Below are 21,231 nucleotides of genomic sequence, written 5' to 3' on the forward strand. Positions count from 1 at the left end.
TGAGTCCCTTCCCGCCGCTTCCCCCTCCCTCCTCTGGGCCTTGGTACGCCCCAGGGGACAGATGTCTTGGGATCTTTAACATTTGGGATGCTGCAAATGCCGAAGTTAAATGAAATACCTCCCGGGAGGGAAGGCCGGGGCGAGACGCGGGGAGGGAGGAGGTGGCCCGGACCCACGGGGGCCGAAGCTGCGGGGCAGGACCGGGGGGCGCGGGGCCAGGCGGGCGGCGCCGGAGCTCCATGGGACAGGTAAGGGGGGAGCCAGGGGACGCCGCGCGGGGGACCTCGGGGGGTCAAGCTCCCGACCCCGCGGTCTCCGGCCTGCGCGGAGCGGGCCCTCCGGGGACAGGGTCCTGGACGGGGCTGGAGTCCCCGGGGCCCTCCCCAGAGCGCGCGTTCCCAGCCCGCGCCCCGGGACCGGGGACCCTCCGCGTGCCTGCGGACCCCGGCCCGGCTCCGGGAAGCCAGGAGGCAGCCGAACAAAAGGAGCAAAGTCTGGGGCCGCGGGGATGCGGAGGGCGCGGTGGGGGAGGGGCGCGTGGACGGACAAAGGGGCTTTTTAAGGAGAGCCCGGAGGTCCGGTTTCAGGGCGCATTCCAGGCTCCAGGGGACGTGCGCCCTGCTCGTCCGCGCCACCCGCGCCTGCTGGGAGTGAGCACCTTTCCCGGGGGGAGGAGACCAGCGTGGGGAAGGAAAACCGTCCCGGGCCCCTCGCCCCGAGGTCGGGCCACCCCGCTGCTTTCTGCGCTGGGGACTCGCGCGGCGACCAGCGGCTCCCCAATTCCTTACGCGGGGTCTCAGGCGAGCCCAGGGGTCCTTGGCCCGGTGCTGGTGGCAGTGCGAGGCTGGGAGCATGAGGCCCTTGCTTGAAACAACTTACAGGCTCTCCTGCATCGGAAGAAACTTAAGGAAGGGACTTAAAAAGAAAAAAAAAAATGCAGGAGAGGATGGCTGCACAGTGTGGAAGTTTCCTCATTTGGGGGCTTGCCCTCGGGGAGTGAAAACCCGAAAGAAATGCAGTTTTTCTCCTTTCAACAATCAGATTCCAAGGACTCTGACTCTGTTCAAGCAAAGCCCACTTCCTCCACCACCGAGTGGTGGTCTTGGTGCTGATGCTCTGGGATTTGGGGCAGGGCACTGATCAGCACCCAATCCCCCAGGCTGGCTGGGAGGGAGGCACTGAGCCCCAAAGTTCCCAGCCAGTTCTGGGGTGCCCACCTCCCTTTTGGTATTTTGAGTTGACCAGCGTGGCAGACAGTGAGCTCCAACCCATTGGATCTGGGGTTCCTGGGAGAGTTGGTTTGCTAGTCCCATCCCGAACCTTAGGTTCTGCTGGTCTGGAAATGCTGCTTGTGAATTCGAGGGAATGAGGGGCTTTTGAGAATCCCAGAGGATCAATGCAGTGAGCTGATTATTGTTTCTCTCCTCTGAGCTCAGAGATGAGGGGTTACCTGAAGGTGGGGTTCTTAACTGGGTCCTGGGCACCGAAGCATCTGTGGGTAGAATTCAGAGTTTGTAAACTTAGATGGGAAAAAAAGAATTTATTTCACAATAGCCTTTCACAAAAATTTAGCAATGCTTTCAATTACGAAGGCAAGAAAGCATAGGCCGTACCTGTGACTTTGCCATTAATAGATAGTTTTACATCACTTTGCAGTCGTAACTGCCTTGAAGTATCGTTCACATTCATCACTTCTGTGAAATTACCCACTGCTGAATCCCGTTAATAAAGAAGCACATATATTACTAAGTTTTTCTGTTTTTAGAACAACAATACAATAACAACAATATAGTTGTTTCTCTTAGTGATTCTCTTAATTTCATTTTGTGCATTAAAATACATGCTACCAGCTGGTTCTAGAAACTTCCACTACACACACCCCCCACCTGGAGCTGGGGGATGGGCAAGGTGGAGGAAGAGAACCAGTTACACCCAGTCAATCTCTCTCTGTTTGTCATTGAAAGAATGTGACAAGCCTGCTGGGGGATGGAGAGGACTAGGGGGAGGGAAGGGCTGCAGCTCTTGGGAGACCCAAAGCTGGCTCCACATCACAGGAAGGGTCTGCCCCCTGCCAGGGCCCCTCAGCCTCAGCCAGGGGAGAGAAGGAGGTGGTCAGTCTGGAAGACTCTGGGGCTAGCATTGTTTGGAAAGAGGGTGTGTACAGGAATGTGAAGGTGCGGGGGCATGGGGGGCTGTGTGTAGGGCCCGTGGGGGATGCTGGGGAGGAGGCACACAAAAGAATTGTGTCAGTGACACAGCTCTGCTCCACAGGAGATGCTGGGGGGAGCAGACTTCTTCCATCATCCCAGCCCTGGGGAATGGGGAAGGGGATGAGGTTTGGAGGTGGGGGTGGAGGTATGTAGCTGGGGCGGGTAGCAATCCAGAGCCAAGTTGAGGTGCTGAGACCCCAGGGTTAAGGGGCGCCGTGGGAGTATCGGAGAAAGGGAGGTGGTGAGATGAGGCTGTGAGGGGTGTAGTCCTTAATCTCCTGTACGTCCCGTGTTGTCCATGGCGTAGCAACAGGTGGCCTTAGCCCTTGCTTCTCCCAATGAAATGGGCTGACTTCCGAACAGTGTTTGGTTGGCCTGAGGATCCACGGGGTAGGAGACCTGGAGGCTTATTATCTGGAGAGAACAAGTTCCATTTTGGTCTCTGGTTCCTCATGATTGGGGCATGGGCTGAGATACTGGGGTCACAGTGGCTCTCCTGTGGAGCAGGGGCCAGGACTGGGGTTCAGCTTAGTGCTCCACACACCCTACTGAGGGATGGATGTAAGTAATAAATAGGCTGTGATGATCCGGGGGGAAAATGTCTAGGATGGAGAGAACACTCTTGCTTTCTTTAGGACCCTAGAGCCTTCCCGTGTGGAGTTCCATAGTTATTGCCTTGCCTGATGTTTTTGTTTTGTCTTCTTTTAAATAAGCGGTAGTTTTTTTTTTTTTAAGATTTTATTTATTAGAGAGCACATCTGAAAGAGAGAGAAAGGGCAGAGCAGAGGCAGAGGGAGAAGCAGACTCCCCGCTGAGCAGAGAGCCCAGTGCAATGGGGGGCGCCATCCCAGGACCTTGGGATCATGACCCGAGCCCAAGGCAGATGCATAACCCACTGAGCCACCCAGGTGCCTGTTGCCTGAAGTTTTTTAAAACCTGATTCGAGAAAGACAAAACTCAGGCCTTGGTCTCCATTTCAGTGGATGGAACGAGCAAGGACCTATTGTCGTTTTGTCAACTTCTTGCTGGTATCCCCATGGATGGTGGACCCTTCCCCTACTTCTGGGGGCCTTGTGTGCCTTGATTTCTGGAGAGGGAAAGTGAGGGTCAGGAGGGCAACTGTGCACCTAACAGCTCACCATGTTGCATTAGGGTCCCTTGAGGCCATGAAGACGTGACCCCTGTTGCCTTCTTCTAGGGCTCCTCCGTGGGGAGCCCCTTTCTCCCTACTCACCCCCACTCCTCCGCCCCCGGAAGTGCAGAGGCCCAGGAGCTGCCTGCTGGCAACAACAGCCACAGCCAGATTAGTTCAGGGAAGGACTTGCTCACCTGCTCCTCCCCTCTGACTCAAGTCCTAACAAGTAACCTGGTTCCCCTGGGCCGGCAGGCAGCCTAGGAGGAAAGGCAGGCGGGCCAGCAGGCGGCCCAGAGGGAGGGGCGGCCATCGCGGCGGCAACAGCAAGTGGAGCCTGAGCCAGGTCACAGAGAGAGCAGGGGAGGCCGGCCTGTGGCCTGGGACTCCCTGCAGCGACATGCGACACCCCGCAGCCCCCTGACCTGGGAACAGGGGCTGTCTCTGGGATCCTGGACTCAACCCCAGGAGCAGGTGAGGGCAGGGCAGGGTGGAGCAGGTCTTTGGGGCAGAGGGGCAGGCTGGCACCAGGGGGCGGCGGGGAGTCCCTGCAGGAGCCGTGGCCGCCACCCCCCTTCATCACCACCGCCCCCTTCCTCCTTGTGTCCCAGCACAAGACGATGGGGGTGCTGCTGGGCCCAGATGCGGAGCCTTTGCTGTGGTCCCCAGGCCTCAGTCTCCACTGGAGAAAGGGAGAGGCCCAGGGCCTGGCTTTGGGGGCACGGCTGTGGGGGGGTCCTCGGTGGCTCGGCCTGGGGGCTGCAGCGCTGGTCTTTCCCTCCTCCCTCTTTGCCTCTCCTTTCCTCCTCTGCCCTTCCCCCCAGACCATGTTGGGTCAGGGGTCGCCCCCAGGGCCGCAGCTGCCTCCTTCCGACAGACTCCTGGGCGGTGGGTGGAGGGGAGCTGAGCGGGGTCCCCGCGAGGGGCGGCCTCGGGGCGGGAGTGCGGTCTCCTGGCTGCGCCACGAGGAACCAGGAGGAACCAGGGGGCTGCACGGAGCCTCCCAGTCTCAGGGGTTGAGCCCGAGTCAGCCCAGCGTCAGACTGGGGCGCCCGGAACCCAGCAGTGAGCCCCGGAGGGGAGGGGGGGTGCCGGGCCCCTCACCCCCACCCCTCTGTCGGGGCCACTCCAAGCAGCAGCCAAGGAGGGAAACGGGCGAGATCGCACAGCTTCCCAAGGCAACTCCTTAGTGGTTAATAATTAATTAGCAAGTGTGACTAATTAATGGCTTCACTTGCACATTACCTCCTGGCCCCCGGCTCTGGGGGCGCTGCCGCCGCTGGGGAGGCTACAGGCTGCCCCCGGCCTGCTCCCGGCGCCCGAGGGGGGCGGGACGGCCCCGCACAGGTGGCTCTCGCGCCAAGCCCCAGTCCTGGCCGTCCTGGCCTTCCAGAACACGGGCCGTCTCCCTCTTTGGCATGTTTGCAAAGACCCCGCATAAACTTTTTTTTTTTAATCCTACCATCCATTCTCTAGACTTCCCTGGAAGATTGAAATTCCAAAGGGCAGGTACATACTGTCTTCCGGGCTGTTTTTATTGTTGTTGCTCACGGTACTCTGACGGGTACTCTGACGGGCCGTATGGTTTATGGGGTCTATAAAAGTGCTCGATGGTTCCTGCTCCTCCGGTCTCGGGAGGCAGAGGTCCTCCCGGGGACGTGGCCGTCGCAGTCCTCCCTCCCTGTCCTTGCCTCGCTTGTGCTGTTTGCCCAAAGCCTGCTCCCCGCTGCCCTTGGCTGGTGGCGGGGTGTGTGTGTGTGTGTGTGTGTGTGTGTGTGTAGCCCTCTCCTCCACCCTGTGGCCCTGTGCCTGGGGAGGCAGGATAAACTCCAGACAGAAACTCAGAAGGACTTTTGGACTGTTGCTCAATGGGCTGACTCAGTGAGGAGGTGGCTGGGCTCTCCTTCCAGATCGCCCGCCGGGGCTCCACCCGCCCCTCCCCACCTCTGCTCCAGCCAACAGCTGCCAGGCCCTGGCCAGCTGGGCCCCGACCAGGGGTGTGAGTGCGGTGAGATGCGAGGGGGCGAACAGCAGGTGTTGTTTGGGCGTCTGGTGCCCGGCCGGGCCAAAACACACTGAGATTATCCCTGTGCCACCCAAGTGGCCCCGGGAGGCAGGGGATGGGTGGGCTCCTTCTGTCCTCGGGCAGCGTCCGCTCTAGTCACAAACCCCCCCACTCCGCCTGTGACCCTGACACACATACACACACGCTGGGTCTCCCCTGGCTGTGGGGTCTAGGGGGTCTCAGCCGACTCCTCCTTGAGGGGTCTTCAGACATAGTGGCTTGGGAATTATTTCAGGGCTTTGGGACAGCTCTCTGGCACCTGCCTTTGGATGAATACCCTGGTCCAGAGGACAGAGCAGCAGGACCCAGTGCCCACCCCCTTCTTGAGGTGCTGTCACCCACGGGGCCAGTGGGACAGGCCTCCTGCCTCCTGGGTCCCCAGGCTGAGGACAATCAGCCCCATGGGGATGGCTGTACCCTAAAAAGACGTCTTCCCTTTCTGCTCTCTTTCCTCCTTGCTTTGCCCTCCCACCCATTTTTCTCATCCCATTCCTTTTCATCCTCTTTCTTGCTCTTTTCCTTACCCATCTCCCCAGGCTTAGTGGTCCTGTGGCCACGGAAGGAGGCAGCGGGGGGCTAGGGTGGGTGCAGAGAGCCCCCCCGAGAACAGGTTTGCTGGTGAGGCCCACGGAGGCTTCTCTTCAGCACCTCCAACACTGAGAACCCCCCACACCTGTCCCAGAAACGGCCCTCACTTCCTCTCCCCCTGCCCTCAAGCATCTCCTCTTCCTAAGCTCTCTTTGGAACCAAGAGGTTTCACGCGCAGCCTGTTTTATCGTTCTCTTAAAAGCTGGGGAAACTGCAGGCCACTGCCACATCCTGGCTCAGGTTGGGAACGGGGTCACCCCTCCCTACTCTGTGCCCCCGCCTCCCAGAAATCCACCATGGAGAGTAAGGATGAGGTCAGCGACACCGACAGTGGCATCATCCTGCAGTCTGGTGAGTGGTTTGGGGAATCCCGCCGGTGGGCCCCAGGGCTGGGAGGCCGAGTGGCTGGAAGCTGAGTAGGGGGCAGGTGGGGTGGGTGGGGGAGGCCTCCGCTGGGGGCTAGACCCTGGAGGGGCTGCAGTTTTTCCTAGATGGCCCGGCCTGGAGGTCTGATCCTATCTGGAACAGGTCTCCGCACTTCTGGCCCTAGTGATTACTAAGAAGTAGAAAAATCTTATCTGGCTACTAGAAAGGGCCTCTCAGTGGCCTGAGTCTGTGGGCCTAGTCCTGACAGAAGAGAGGAAAGAAGCAGCACGAATGTGAGTGAGAGAGAAAGAGAGAGTGGCAGAGAAGTGGAGGAGGGGGATGAGGAGGAGGACGGGGATGACGGGAGGAGATGGGGGAGGCAGAAGAGGAAGGGAGGAGAGGGAGGCAGGAGAGGAGGAGCGGAGAGGTAGAGGAGGGAGAGGAGGAGAGGAGGGGGAGGAGGAGAGGAGGGGGAGGAGGAGGGGGAGGAGGGAAGGAGGAAGGGGAGGAGGAAGAGGGGGAGGAGGAGGGGGAGGTGGAAGATGAGGAGGGGAACAGGGAGGAGGAGGAAGAGGAGGAGGGGGAGGAGGGGGGCGAGGAGGAGGAGGGGGAGGAGGGGGGCGAGGAGGAGGAGGGGGAGGAGGGGGGCGAGGAGGAGGAGGAGGAGGAGGGGGAGGAGGGGGAGGAGGGCCGGCGTGGTGCTGGCGGCGGGGCTGCCCTCCCCTGGCCCGGCGGGCGGCGCGAGGCTGTGCCCGGGCGAGTGTGCAGCTGCCGCGGCGCCCGGGACCGCAAGGGGGCGTGTGGGGGCGTCGCGCCCGGAGCCGGAGCGCCCGCGAGCCGCCCCCCTGCCGCCCCCTGCCGCCCCCAGGCCCCGACAGCCCGGTGTCCCCGCTGAAGGAGCTGGCGCCCGCGGGCCGCGAGCAGCAGAGGGCCCTGGAGGCGCGGCTGGAGGCGCGGCTGGAGGAGCTGAGGAGGCTGTGCCTCAGGGAGGCGGTGAGGGCTGGCGGGAGCCCGCTCCCTGGGGGGCTGGGCCGGCGGTGGGCGGGCAGGGGTGCGGGCGGCGAGCCGGCGGGCTGACGCGCCTCCCCGCAGGAGCTGACGGGGCTGCTGCCCGCGGAGTACCCCCTCAGGCCCGGGGAGAAGGCGCCCAAGGTGCGGCGCAGGGTCGGGGCGGCCTACAGGCTGGACGAGCGGGCCCTGCGCGGAGAGGTGAGGCGGGCAGAGGCGCGGCGCGGCCTGCGGGGCGGCTCCTGAGGCCCGGCCGCTCCGCCCCGAGGCCGGCCCCCCCCCCCCGGGCACCCCCAGGAGGGCGGGGCGGGGCGGGGCGGGGGGGGCGCGGGTGCTCGGCGCCTGACCCCGCGCCCCGCAGGACCCGCTGGGCGGCCTGGAGCGCGAGCTGGCGGTGCAGCGGCAGATCGCGGCGGCGGCGCGGCGGCTGTGCGGCGAGGACCACCTGAGCAGGCAGGCGCGGCGGCAGCGGAAGCACGCGGTGCAGCGCGAGGAGGAGAAGCTGAGGGCGCTGCAGCGCTGCCTGCGGGAGCGGAGGCGCTCGGCCGGGGCGGCCCCCGCCGCGCGGGCCCTGGGCCGAGGTGAGCCGCCGCCGCCCCCTCCCGTGGCTCCCGCGCCCTCCTCGAACCCGGGAAGGGCCGCCCCTGAGGCGCCGCGCCGCGCTCCCGCAGGTGCCCCGGGCCTCAGCTTGGGCCTCAGCTGCAGAAGCCGGGCCCCTCCGGCGCGGGGTCGGGGGGAGGCGCTGCCCGCCGCCTCGGCGCCCAGGCCTACTGGGGGACGCTTAGCTGCAGACCGGCACCCCCTGCCCTACCGTGACCCCAGCCTCCCCCCGTGGCCCGGGGACCTGGGGCCGCAGCGTGCGGGGAGTGCTCCCTGCCCAGGACCCGCCGCTGCCGGACACCCTCGCAGCCCGGTCACCCTCCAGCAAGCGGTTCTGAGCCCTTGGGTGCGCTCACGCTGTTCTCCTCAGACCCAAGCCCAGCTGCTTAGGTGGCCTGGCAGCCTCCCTTCCGGTTCCCAGGGCATCGTGCCCATGGCTGGCCCCGACCCACGCCTCCCGTGGGGCCCGACCTCCCGGGGTGGGGAGCGGTGGCCTGGGACAGGGCAGGATGCCCAGGCTCGGGTGGGCTCGGGGGATGCTTTCCTCCCCCCCACCCCAGGTTCCTACCCCTGCACCTTACGCTGCCTTTTCCCTGAGGCTGCTCTCCTCCCTTGGTTGGGGATGCTCGAATGTAGGGTCCCCCGTGCCTTGGACAAGGGGACGCGTTCAGCACAGGTCTCAGGAGTCCCCGCCGCCACAGGTTGTCTCTAATGTAGAGGGGAAGGGTGTGACCAGACCGCCTGCCAGGTCACCTCCAGCAGAGGCAGAGGGCCAGGGAGGAGGTGCCTCCCCGTGACAGCTGATCCAATAAACAGGGGAAGGTGCCCCCGCCCGACCCAGGCTCTGATGGCAACACTTCTCTGGGTCGACTGGCTCTGGCTCTGGCTCTGGCTCGGCCGGCTGCAAGACAGCACTTCCAGGCTCCAAGACCCAGATGGGAAAGTTCTCCGTCCTCCCTCTACTCTGACTGGGTCCCAGGACTTGACCCCTACGCCCCCTCCCCGCCCCCTTGAAAGGAAGCTATGGACCTGGGCACAGACAGTCCCTGAGGGCTCACTTGCTCTGCTGGCGGGGGGGGGGGGGGGGGGGGGCTGGCAGGGGAGGGAGAGGGCCCGTCCCTATTTGTCTCAGCCCCTTCTGCATTCCCCTCCAGCTGGAAATGCTCAGGCCTGCAGGTGGTGGGGTGGGGGGCGGTGGGGGGTGTTCCTCTGCGGCTGCCACTGCCACCAATGACGCTTCTTGCGGGGACTGAGAGCAGGTCAGCACACGCCTGGGGCTTTGGTTAACCCTCTGGGGGGAGGCAGGAGGTTCTGAAACCTTCTCCGGGTGCTCAGCTCAGGTGAACACAGAGCTGTAGAGAAGAAACATGGTGTAGCGTGGCCTTTCGCCCTCCAGACCAGAGCAAAAGACCCTGCGCTCCCCACCTTCAAACCCTGCCTTGACCGTGGGCCTGAGGTCTGGGGCTCTGATGTCCCTCCTTGGGAGCCTAGCAGGTGGCGGCTCTAGCAAGTGGTTCCATCCCTGTGGCATCCCTGCCCAGCGAGCTTCCCCTGGAAGGAGGAAGTAGGAAGGGATTAATAATTAGTAGCTGAAAGGTGTTTTGAATTAAAAAGAAAAAAAAGCAAACAAGAAAGAAAGAATAAAAAGAAAAAGAAAAGAGAAAAAGCCACCCTGCCCCCTTGGTCTCCACACAAGGCTTATTCGATTTAGAATAATTACTAATTATGCAAGGTGGGAGTAATTAGTACCCTGCAGGTGGCAGGAGCAGGCAGGTGCTAAACTAATTTATCACAGTGAACTTAAGGAGAAATTCCCCTCAACACACACCTGATTGTCGTAGGTGCTCAGGATGCGTTTTTTTTTTTTTTTTTTTTTTTTTTTAGGATGCGTTTGTTGACTGACAACACCTGCCCTGAGCAATGCTGTCTACTAGAATGTCTTCTTTTTTTCTTTTAAGAGATTTACTTATTCATGAGAGACACAGAGAGAGGCAGAGACACAGGCAGGGGGAGAAGCAGGCTCCATGCAGGGACCCCGATGTGGGACTTGATCCCAGGACCCTGGGATCATGACCTGAGCCGAAGGCAGGAGCTCAACCACTGAGCCACCCAGGCGCCCCTCTACTAGAATTTCTGTGATGAGGGAAATGTTCTGGATCTGTGCTGTCCAATGCGGTAGGCCCTAGAGGCCACTGAGCATTTAAAATGTGCCTGGTGTGACTTAATTTTATTTACCTTTAATTAGCATAACCCCATGCAGCTAGTGGTGACCTGTTGGATACTGCGGCCTTCGAGAATGCTCTGTTTGTGAGGATGATCTCTGTAGTCCCTCCCCACTGGGCAGTCCTGCTGCCACTGCTGACCGAGGGCAGGGCGAGGTTGACCCGGTCCGGGGTTGGGGCAGTGAGGCTGAGACAGGGAGCAGCTGTCGGAACAGCTTGTTTGGCTCCACCCATGCCTTACCTCCTCGAAGGCAGGGGTCTCCAGATGACCCTCACCACATTGTACTTTTTTTGGCCAAAGAATCTGGCCAAGGATCTGCTTGTTTTTTATGAAGCTTAGGGATGAAGGGAGATGATGTCTTTCTTCCCAGACCAGACTGTCAAACCAAAACCCATGACTCTAACCCCAGCTGTATCACTGGGCCATGATAGGAACAGTCCCACCATGTCTTCAACATGACATCTGTGGGAAATAAACTCTTTTCTTTATTCTCCAGGGTTTTGGAAAAGATCAGAGGCAGAGAACCAGAATTCAATAAAAGGGTGTCTCCTCATTTGAACCCCAAAGCAGAGGCTAGCATGGGAGGCTGGCTACTTGGGGGTTGGCCCCACTCCGTGGGCAGTATGCCCTACCGGGTTTAAGAACTATTCTGGGTAGAGTTTTTATTTCATGTAAGTTGTGGAGCAAAGGTTGACAAGCTTTTGTCAGAGCTTTTTGTAGAGGCTCAGAGAGTAAATATTCTATGGGCTCCGTGGGCTATAAGTCCCTGTCAGAACCACTCAACTCGGCCATTGTGGCTCAAAGGCAGCCAGACAGTATGTAAACAAATCTGTGCCTGTGTCTCAATAAAACTTTATTTATAAAAAGTTGGCTAACTGGATTTGACCCAAGGGCCTGTAGTTTGCCATTCCCTGTTATAAAGGATTTGGAATTATTTACTTTCTTAGAACTTTCTGGATAATGATGCATCCGATGTTAGCTAACTGGAGAGCCGATAAATGGTAGTGGTGACGAGCCAGACTCTGGTCAGACCATCTGAGTTTGAATCCTGACTCAATCACCTTTTGGTGGATTGACTGGACTCCCGTTACTCAATTCCTCCAGACCTTGCTTTTCTTAGCTATTACATGATGATAATAGTATTTACTTACGGGATGGTTAGGACGATCACATGAATTAATGTATGTAAAGTACTTAGAAATGTATTAGCACGATAGAAATTTTAGCTATTGTTAATGTCCCCTCATCATTGTGATCAACCGTCGTCGTCGAAAATACTTAGTGAATTCCGTCCAGGTCACATTACGAGTATTCTCAAGGTCTGAAGGTTTCAGTTTGTTCAGGGGCAACGGCAATAGGAGCTCCCTCGGATTTCTTGGGTCAGCACTGCTGCTGTATGGCGCATAAACGTCATACTCCCATTGCCCTCGGGTCACCTGTCCTATCACCACCTGAAGAACCTTCCTTATCTAGCCAGCCCAATGTGAATTGGTCCCACAGCCCTACAGCTTCAATTCCCACTTTGCACCACTTTTGGTGCTGGTAATGCAGGACTTCTCAGATTTGGGGTCCTTGAATTGAGTTGTATTTATAATCTCAGAAGCCTAGAAAAGTTAGGAAAATCATTTTTATCCCAAGGACCTTCCAAAACAACACTTTGCCTTTCCCTTCCACTGCCAGGAAGCCCTGCCAGAGGAAGCTGTGGCTTTTTTGAAAGATGGAGAAACTGAGGCCCAGACCATTGAAATCATTTACTCAAGGTTGCACAGCTAGTGGCAGAGCCAGGATTAAAATCAGGCTTCCTGTCTTCTTGCTCCTAACTTTATTTTTCTACTTCCAAATAAATAATTCATATCCAGTATAGTATTTAGTACATAGCTGGTATTTCCTGATAAGGGATGCTATCAGGAAGGGGGTGGGGTCAATCCTGTTAGCCCAGATCTGTGGATTGATTTTCCTCACCTCCTCTCCCCTTTGACTTTCCCAGAGCTCAGTGCCTCAGATGACAGCTCCCTCTCCGATGGGCTACTCCTGGAGGAAGGTGAGAGGGGTCGTTTGGGGACTATTGTCAGGGCTGGGCTCCTGTTGGAAGACAGTGGGGGTGGGGGGGCTTTGGCAGAGTTCACTAGTGAGGACTTCAAAGGGGGAATGGAGAGTCCGTGAACTAGTGAAGGCAGGGGTGCCGGGTGGGCTCAGGGTTTCCACTCCTACTTGATACTCATTACTCTGTGCCCCTGTGAGTGTTCATTTGAGGGTGGGAATGTGCTGACCCTCACCCATTCTGTAAGTTCAATCATTTTGGCGGGGGAGGAAAAGGTGAATTCTAGGAGAGCCTATGGGGTCGGGGGGTGGTCCCTGCCTTCACCCTGGGACATTATCTTGATACGCACCTGACCCTAAGAGCCATCTGGCTGCAATCGTTGCCCTTTTTGGATGGAGAGTAGCACACAGATTAAAAACCCTGTTTATAAACCTTAAGGATGCTCAGGGTCAAGATGGACCAAGAGGGTAGTACAGTCCTGCCTAGGGGAGGGACCAGGTCAGTAAGGGAATAATAGCACACATGGGCACAGCATGAACAAGAAAAACTGGTAAGCAGAAAGTTAGCTGCAGACGTGGTAGGAGGAGCAAAGATTAGAGGGTGGAATAATGGGAGTGAAGGAGAGTCCATCTGGGGAGGCTTCTTGAAGGAGGCAGGTGTAAAACAGAGCCGTGAGGGAGGAAGTCTCAAAGGAGCAGAAAACGTTTTTGAGCCTCTGAGCCTGGAGCAGCCAGACAAGCAGCCACGGCAGGGAGAGCAAGGCAGGGCCACGGAGGTTCTTGTTGGGCCAATTTTCCAGCCACTGCCTTCACCGAGTTCTTCTTACCCTGCAGAGGAATCCCAAGTGCCAAAACCGCCCCCAGAGTCCCCAGCTCCACCTTCCCGGCCTCTTCCACCCCAGAGCCTCGAGGGGTTGCAGCCAGCAGGATCTGAGGCTGGGGGCCTGGAGCGGGCTCCCATCCAGAACAGCCCCTGGAAGGAGACCAGCCTGGACCACCCCTATGAGAAGCCCAGAAAGTCTTCCGAACCCAATAGCGAGTCCAGGTCCGGGCGGGGAGGAAGGAGGGCGGGCGGGATGGAAGGAGGGCCGGGAGTAGGTGGGGAAGGGGTGCGAGAAGGGTAAGGCATGGGAGACGGCCTCTCTCCCTAACTGTGATGGTGGGAGGAGTGGGTTTTGGGGTCCCCTTCCACTGTGCCCCCTTCCTCCGCACAGCTTCCAACTTGGCCCCCTCAGTGGAGGCGTTCTTGCCGCCAACCCGTCTCTAATCCTTTTGCAGCAGCCCAGCCACTACACCCCAGGATGGGCCCAGTACCTCCAGCCTGTGGCTGCTGGAGCCTGCCTCCTACCACGTGGTTCCCATCCGCAGTGTTCCTGGCCAGCGGCAGGGCCGCACTAGTGCCCCAGCCACCCCCGAGATGCAGGGGAGGAGGGGCCAGTCGCAGTCTCTGAGGTAAGAGATGCAGGGCGAGGAGGGACCCACTATGGAGAGCTTATATGTGGAGGGTGGTGGCTTCTAGGGTATAGGTGGGACCATGGGTGATGTGTGGCTCGTGTTGTGGCTTCTCCCAAGGATCTCTTCTTGGGGCACCTCTCAATAGAGGCCGTGCCACACAATCAGCAAAACCAGAGGCAAGTCATTCGCGAAGCAAGCTGTTTTCTGCACAGAGCAATTCATGCTTTCTCCCCCTAGCCATACTCTCTTAGGGCGAGAGAATGTCAAAACTTTTGTAATTGTTTAAGATTGTTTTGTTACTGGTCACTGGCAGTGGATGTTCACTTTCTCACCTGACGTGCAGTCAGTTCTCATCATCTGCAGTAGTTTTATGTCCATAAAGTCACTGTAAACACTGAATTTGCAATACTGAACCACTGCTCCTAGGGAGAATGTAGGGTTAGGCTCCTGAGAGCTTCTGGTCACACATTTTTGTCGACTGATCAATACATAACTTTGTTTTATGTTTCTATTAAAGACTCCTTATTTAATATATATTATTGACTCCTTAGCATTGAACTCCAATAGCACCACAACGCATGCCTGAATAAGGCTCATCTAATACGTGTATTCTACAGAGGGCACATCGTAGCCTTCCTGGACTTCCAGACACACTTCTGCACTATGCTAAGGGCTTATTTTATTTTATTTTATTTTTTTTTTAAGGGGTCATTTTAAACAGTAAAGTCACTAAGGAGAAGCACAAAAATACAAAACGCTAAGTAGATTGTGGAGAGGACACTCATTTATAGTATGAAAGCCAAACAAGAGGTCAGAGCATCGCTGTGTCCGCTCTCAGCTGAGATCGTGCTATTGGGCATCTCAAAGTTTTCACCATTCTGCACATCCACAAATGACCACCAGTGTTGTGAGTGTTGATTTGAGGTTACAAATACATTCTAGCTGTGGCTGATTTTGCAAACACAGAATCTGCAAATAATGAGAATCGGTTGTATGTTGACTTTCCAGGCATTTTACCAATATTCTTGGTGATGGTCTCCGGGCCAGAGATACGACAGGAAAGCCCCGGGCCCTCTTGCTGGGCTCTTCTGTCAGTTTAAATTTGCTTGTCAGGCAGCACCTGATGGACAGGGTGCAGCTTGGAACCACTGCTCCCAGGTCAACAAGGAATTTTATATTTTACATACTTCCAGGGCTGTTTTACAAACAGTGCTTTGTGCAGATCTGGGCAGACACGGCTCCCCCTGGGAGCACATTATCAGTGAGGGCTGGACTTCCGCCCCGGGGGGCCTGGGTTGCTGTCCCTGCAGAGGGGCAACCCAACCTGCAGGTAGCACCCTGTATTAGTTTGGTAGCGCTCCGGTAACAAGGACCACAGAGTGGGTGGAGGCTGGCCGTCTCCAAGATCTGGGTAGGGCTGGTTTTTTCTAAGGCTGCTCCTTGGCTTGTGGATGGCGGCCCATCTGGTTGCTTTGAGGGTCTGTACCACGCGACTTTACAGGTGCCGCCTAGAGGCCGGCCCCTGTCTGCGTAAGCAGGATGTGTGTCCCCAAGGGGGCACACTTGCCACAGACCACAGAAGTGTGAATGCAGCACGAGGGACTTGCTGCAAGGCACCTGAGGCCAGGAGGGTCTGGGTGTTTGCCTTGGGGAGGTCTGACCCCAGACCCGGCCTGGGAGCCACGCCTCCTCTGCTGGGGCCTCAGCGGTTCATCTTCGCGCCGCCCCGAGGCCCAGGGGATGAGCCTCGGCCCCCCAGACGCCCCCCAGACGCCCTGACTCCGTGCCTCTCCCCCCACCCCCCCCCAGGACGGACTCCTTCCGGGCGGGTCCCGAGGGCCGAGGTCGCAGCGCCTTCCCCCGCCGCCGCCCCACCCACTACACGGTGACGGTGCCGGACTCCTGCTTCCCCGCCGCCAAGCCCCCGCTGCCGCACCCCGCCTACCACTCCTGCTCCGAGGACAGCGGCTCCGACGTCTCCAGCATCTCGCACCCCACGTCCCCGGGCAGCAGCAGCCCCGACATCTCCTTCCTGCGGCCCCTGTCCCCGCCCCGCCGCCCGCCGCCCCCGCCCCCACCCCGCGGGGCCTGGGCCGCGCTCCACCTGCAGCCGCCGCCCGCGCCCTTCCCCGCCGCGCGCTACGTGCTGGTGGCCGAGGGGCCCCTCCCGCCGCCCGCGCTGGGCCCGGCCTACGACGGGGAGCCGCTGCGCTGGCAGCGCCCGGGGGCCTCCCGCAGCCGCCCGGGGCGCTCGCCGTCGCTCAGGGACAGCCCCGCGGGCCGCGCGCTCAGCAGGGCCGCCGTCTCCGAGGAGCTCAAGTCCTGGCACGAGCGCGCGCGCCTCCGCAGCGGCCGCCCGCACTCGCTCGACCGCCAGGGCGCCTTCCGCGTGCGCAGCCTGCCCCCCGGGAGGGAGGGCTGCGGCCGCGCCCCGGGGCCCCGGATGCAGGTAGGACGCAGGGGGGACTCGGGGTCACGGGGAGCTCGGGGGGCTTGGGGGTCACGGGGCCTCGGGGGTCGCGGGGGGCTCGGGGTCGGTCGCAGGGGCTCAGGGGGTCTCGGGGAGCTCGGGTTCACCGGGAGCTCGAGGGGCTCGGGGGTCACAGGGAGCTCGGGGGACTCGGGGGTCACAGGGAGTTCAGGGGGCTCAGGGGTCACCGAGAGCTCGGGGGGCTCGGGGGTCACCGGGAGCTCAAGGGGCTTGGGAGTCACAGGGACCTGGGGAACTTGGGGGTCACGGGGAGCTCGAGGGGTTCAGGGGTCACGGGGAACTCAGGGGACTTGGGGGTCATAGGGAGCTTGGGGGTCTGAGGGGCTTGGGGGTAATAGCTCAGGGGTCATGGGGGCTCAGGGGTCACAGGAGCTCGGGGGCTTGGTGGGGCTCGGGGCTCACAGAGGGCTCAGGGGCTCACAGGAGGGCTTGGGAGGCTTGGGGTTGCAGGGGCTCAGGGGTCACAGGGAGCTCAGGAGGCTTGGGGGGCTCAGGGCCCACAGGGGTGTTCAGGGGGCTCGGGGGTGATGGAACTTGGGGGACTTGGGGGCCTCGAGGCTCACAGGAGGGCTTGGGAGGCTTGGGAGTCATGGGGGCTTGGGGGTCACAGGGAGCTCAGGGAGCTTGGGGAGCTCAGGGAACTCAGGGGGGCCTGGAGACTCAGGGGTCATGAGGGGGTTCGGGGAGCTCAGGAGGCTCGGGGGGCCCAGGGCCCTCAGCTGGGGAAAGGGCTGCAATTCCAGCAGCTCCCAGAGCACAGGGCCAGGAGGCCAGCAGGGAGGTGGCAGCCCGATCCAGCGCTGAAACCGTTTCCTCCTGGCGTTGGGAGGCCCTTGTGACCCCCCGGGCCACCTCCTGACTTTGCCTCGGCTCAGGGGCGAGCACCCAGGTACTGGGCTGGAGGTAGTAACCCTGGGCGGAGCAGAGGCGTTTTTCCTTAACCGCTCCACAGGCGATCGGCAAAGCAGATAAGCCTCAATTTGTAATCACAAATCCAATCTGAATTAACTCCCAAATTTCCTGACTTGAAGGCTCAGGACAAAGAGAGTCTGAAAACATGTTTGCAGACGCCAGGACCTGCGATTGCCCGTGGGTCCGTGTCCTTTTGGGGCAGCCCTGCACACCTCAGGGCAGAGAAGCCCCGTGGCTGGTGGCTAAGGGCAGGGACTCTGAAGTTAGGCTAGGGGGTTCAGGTCTCAGCCCTGTGACTTGGACGTGATAATGACCGGACAACTGTCCATCTCAGGGGGCCACGAACTTTAAATGAGTTCTTATGTGCAGAATGATCGGAGTAGCGTGTGGAAAGGGCTCGTAAGTGGTACTGTGGTCGGCCAGGGACCAGAGGATGAGATAGAGCACTCTGACGAGAGGTGAGGGTGTCTGCTCTGGTTTCGATGGCTCAGGTTTTCATTCTGGAAGTGGGGGTAACACACAATTCCTGTCCTTTTTCCCCCTGGTACGGAGGGCTCTGCAGGGGGCGTGCTCCAGAAGTCACCAACAGGCTGCTTCTTTGAGGCCCGAGATTCCGAGTCGGCCCAGCTGCACATCCCTCCCCCACCCGCCAGTTCTCTGGGCTGCAGCTGGCATCCTGGCCTGGCATCCTGGCCTGACAGCAGCCTGGCCCTGGTCCCAGGCCACACCCTCCAGCTGATGTGCTTTTGTTATTCCCTTCCTGCCAGCTTGGACCTGTCCTAGCCCAGGCCCAGCCCATCCCAACCTGTCCGACAGGGAGGGCGACAAGAAAGTGAGCCCAGGAGAGGCGGGGAGGAGGAGGTCGGGGTGCTTGTCACACCCCAGAGAAAGCTGGGGTGGGAAATAGATAAAGAGTGATCAGTCACTGGGGGACGTAGAACCTCCGGGGGCCGGGGCCGGGACTGAGTGGCTGGGGGCGTGTCCTGAAGGGACAGGGATGGTGTGCCTGCGTTTGCTGTCTGGACATTTCTACCTGGTTTGCTCACAGATCTCTCCTTTCTTCCTGACTCCGGCAGGTGGCCACAGTGTATGTGCCCCGGAGATCACCCGAAGGGGCCCCCGTGCAAGTCTTTGTGCCTGAGAAGGGCGAGATCAGCAGCCAGGTGTAACCAAGGCCAGTGTCACCGTGTGCCCCAAATGCCTTGGCCCAGTTGCCGGAAAAGACTGATCCACAGCGGGGCTGGCGCTGAGCCCTCCCACCTTGAGTGCCTTCTTCAGCTCCTTTACCCCCATCGCAGGTCGATGAGCCGTGGCTGAGCCTTTTTTTCCCCCCCCTTTTTTTTAATGGTTTTTGTTCAGAATCCCTGGCATTAGGATTTATATTTTGTGATTTGTCCTCAAGATCCCTATAATATGATGATGCTTTATTCCCCAGAGGTTGGTCTACTAGACTTGAGGCCTTGCCTGTCTGATGGCATTTGTCTCCTTCTGCAAGACAGGTGGCAGGGGACGCATGAGGAAGAGGGGGCCACATTGAGCTTCCTCACAGACTCTACCCTCTGGTTCAGAGAACATCCCCAGAGAACAGCACCTGTCTCCCTGCAGCTGGAGGCATGCTAGTGTGGCTCCCCCGCCCCCAGTTTCCCAGAGAGCTGGGTGCTGTCGGGGTGCCTGGGGAGGGAACGAATCTCCTTCCCCCTTTGTAATGTGCTCTGTGATGCACACAGGAAGTGGTATGGCAAAGATCATACATCCTGGTGGAGTGTTGTCTTCCTGGAGGGACCCCACTATTTTTCTCACCCCGTAACCCCCCCACACACATATGTAGGGGTCCCAGTCACTCACCATATGCCTTCTGTGCCTTCTGGGCTCCTGCAACCGCTCAGACCTCTGAGCCTTGAAAGTGAGGCTTCACCAGATTGTAGCATTCGGCAGCCCGGGCTAGGGGCTGGCCTGTGCTAGCCCTCGTTTGGTGGAGGGCAGCTCACGCTCTGACCACTTTCTCTGGGCATCGGGAAGGCTTGCAACCCCACCTTTTTCATTATAGTCCTAAAAGCAACACCTTCCAGATAATTTTGGAAAGGCACCATGTTTGTGGCATGTTCACATGGGAGGAGGTAGGGGTCACTGCCCCTTCTACTCCTTACCCAGCTTTGCTTCTGCTATGAGACTGGATTTCCTTGAAACGGGGCAAGTCCTTATTTTTACAACCAGGGGAATACTCACGCTTAAGGGTGTTCACTAATGGTCCCATCCGCTGAGACTTGAGCAGGCCTGGAAACTGGTTGTGCTCAGACCATCCCATAGTCCCTGGGTTCTCATCCTAGAGCCCTTTTGCCCTCAGATCCCCTGCTCCCAGGACAATGCACCGAGCAGAGGCGAGGGAGGTCTAGGGAGGGCTGAGTTCTGGTTCTGCCCCTGCAGAACCCTTTCCCCTCCAGGGCCCTGGACTTGGACAGAGACTACGAGAACAGCTTAAACCTCCGAGAACACGATGCCTGACCCTGGTGAAACACAGTTCTCCCCACTGGACAGAAGGCCGTGTCGCCAACTGCACGAGGTTGCCGAGGGGGCGATGTAGGTGGCCTGTCAGGAATGTGGGGAAAGAGAAGAGAGCCTGAGAGGCAGCACCTGTATTTCTGTCACTGCGCTCTTCCCACATCCTGCAGCTCCCCCACTTTTGGGGTGGACTGTGGCCCCGTTAACTTTCCGATGTCCTCCTCTGGATTCTGTTCTTTCGTTTTGTCTCTAAGCCCCTTTCACGGGTGTACGGGCAGCTCCCCTCCCCGTGTCCTCCCGGGAGCCCAGAGCTCCCCTAGGCTGAGCCAGGAGACATCCGAGCACCCCACACACATGAGCGTCCTTTATGTTAACTTATTGGTCCTGGGCAATGCCTGGTACAGTTGCAGGGGCTGCCTCCTAGGCTGCGAGGCTGGAGCTGTGGGGGTGCAGTGCCAAGTATATCAATAAAGTCTGTGCCTTGTGATGGATCGAGGTGATGACAAGGGTTCTTTTGTGCCAAGTTTCTGAGCAGAGGTTCTGCCCAAGACGCCTGCCTGGAATGGCTGGGTCCTGGGGCGCGTGGGGTGGCTGGGGTGGTGGAGGGGGGCCTCCAGGTTCTCTACCTCCCTGACAGGGCTCAATGAGGAGCAGCCCCTGCTGGAGGGCATGCGGGGGGCTCTGGGAGCCCCTTTCTGGGTGGCGGGGGGGGGGGGTGTGCTGCAGCTTCAGGAGTCCCCAAGGCCTCCGCCGGGCTTGGTGAGGGTCCCCCTCGGGGAAGCTGGGGCTCTTGCCCGCCCAGGTGGAGGTTCCGGTGGGAAGCAGCGCTTCCCGCGAAGCGGAAACTGGGGAGCGTGGGGTGGCGAGGAGGGCGCGCCCCCCCAGGTCGCCCCCTGCACCCTGGCGGGCCCTGGGGCACAGGCTGGAGCCGGGGGGGGGGGGGGGGGGGGGTGGGGGGGGGGTGGGGGGGGGGGGCCGCCTGGCGCACTTCCCCGCCTGGCCTGCAGGGGCCGCTGCGGGGCCCGCGAGCACAGCGCCCCCGGAGGCCACAGCGCCCGGGAGGCCGAGCGGCGTCGGGGCGCCCAGGGCGGCAGGTGAGGGCGGGCGGGCGGGCGGACTGACAGACGGGGCAGGTGGCTGTGGGCGGGGGCGGGGGGGGGCGGGGAGGGCTCCGGGGACACTGGGAATCTGTGGGCTTCGGAGGCTTGGCTTTCTTAGGCCTGATGGGCGTGGGGGGCCGCATGGGGGGGCGCAGGTGGAGGGAGGGCGACTCCAGCGGTCCCTGGAGGAGACCGCCCGCACCTGGCCGCGGACCTTCACCTTCGCTGAACTGCCCACAACGGGGTGCTTGACCCTGCGCTGCAGGCGGCTTACTGCCCTCCCCCAGTGGGGGGTGACCCACCCAGGGCACCACCTGGCGGCGGAGGAAGCCCCCCAGCACAGGATGGCAGAGATGGGCTAGCGCGGGGAGACAGAGGGGAGGGGTGCCCAGGCTCTTCGAAGACAGCCAGCAACGGGGTACACGGGTTGGGCCCGGGGTGCAGGGCGGCGAGGGAGCTGGCTCAGGCCGTGGCCTCCTTCCTGGTCCACAGGCAGGCGTTCCCGGGCTGTGTCTGGGAGGGGCAGACATGGGGGGGCTCTT

General features: G+C 60.1%; 1 protein-coding gene across 8 annotated transcripts; it reads left to right on the plus strand.

The window, feature by feature from the left end:
- Positions 1 to 54: 54 nt before the first annotated feature.
- On the plus strand, positions 55 to 20,080 carry INAVA (innate immunity activator). Of its 8 annotated transcripts, none has more exons than XM_077902421.1 (10): positions 55 to 248; positions 6,198 to 6,346; positions 7,230 to 7,354; positions 7,454 to 7,570; positions 7,731 to 7,950; positions 12,180 to 12,233; positions 13,067 to 13,277; positions 13,511 to 13,684; positions 15,497 to 16,136; positions 18,167 to 20,080. In XM_077902421.1, exons 1-10 carry the CDS (start codon positions 88 to 90, stop codon positions 18,257 to 18,259), a joined length of 1,944 nt encoding a protein of 647 aa, XP_077758547.1. In that variant the 5' UTR covers positions 55 to 87; the 3' UTR covers positions 18,260 to 20,080. The 8 variants fall into 8 exon arrangements, with proteins under 8 accessions (XP_077758547.1, XP_077758541.1, XP_077758542.1 ...); XM_077902418.1 differs by lacking the exon at positions 55 to 248 and adding an exon at positions 2,439 to 3,816 and having other exon boundaries at positions 6,283 to 6,346; XM_077902417.1 differs by lacking the exon at positions 55 to 248 and adding an exon at positions 3,492 to 3,816.
- The last annotated feature ends 1,151 nt before the right edge of the window (positions 20,081 to 21,231 follow it).

The sequence above is a fragment of the Canis aureus genome, chromosome 6, assembly GCF_053574225.1.
Source record: "Canis aureus isolate CA01 chromosome 6, VMU_Caureus_v.1.0, whole genome shotgun sequence".
Classification (NCBI taxonomy): Eukaryota; Metazoa; Chordata; class Mammalia; order Carnivora; family Canidae; genus Canis; species Canis aureus.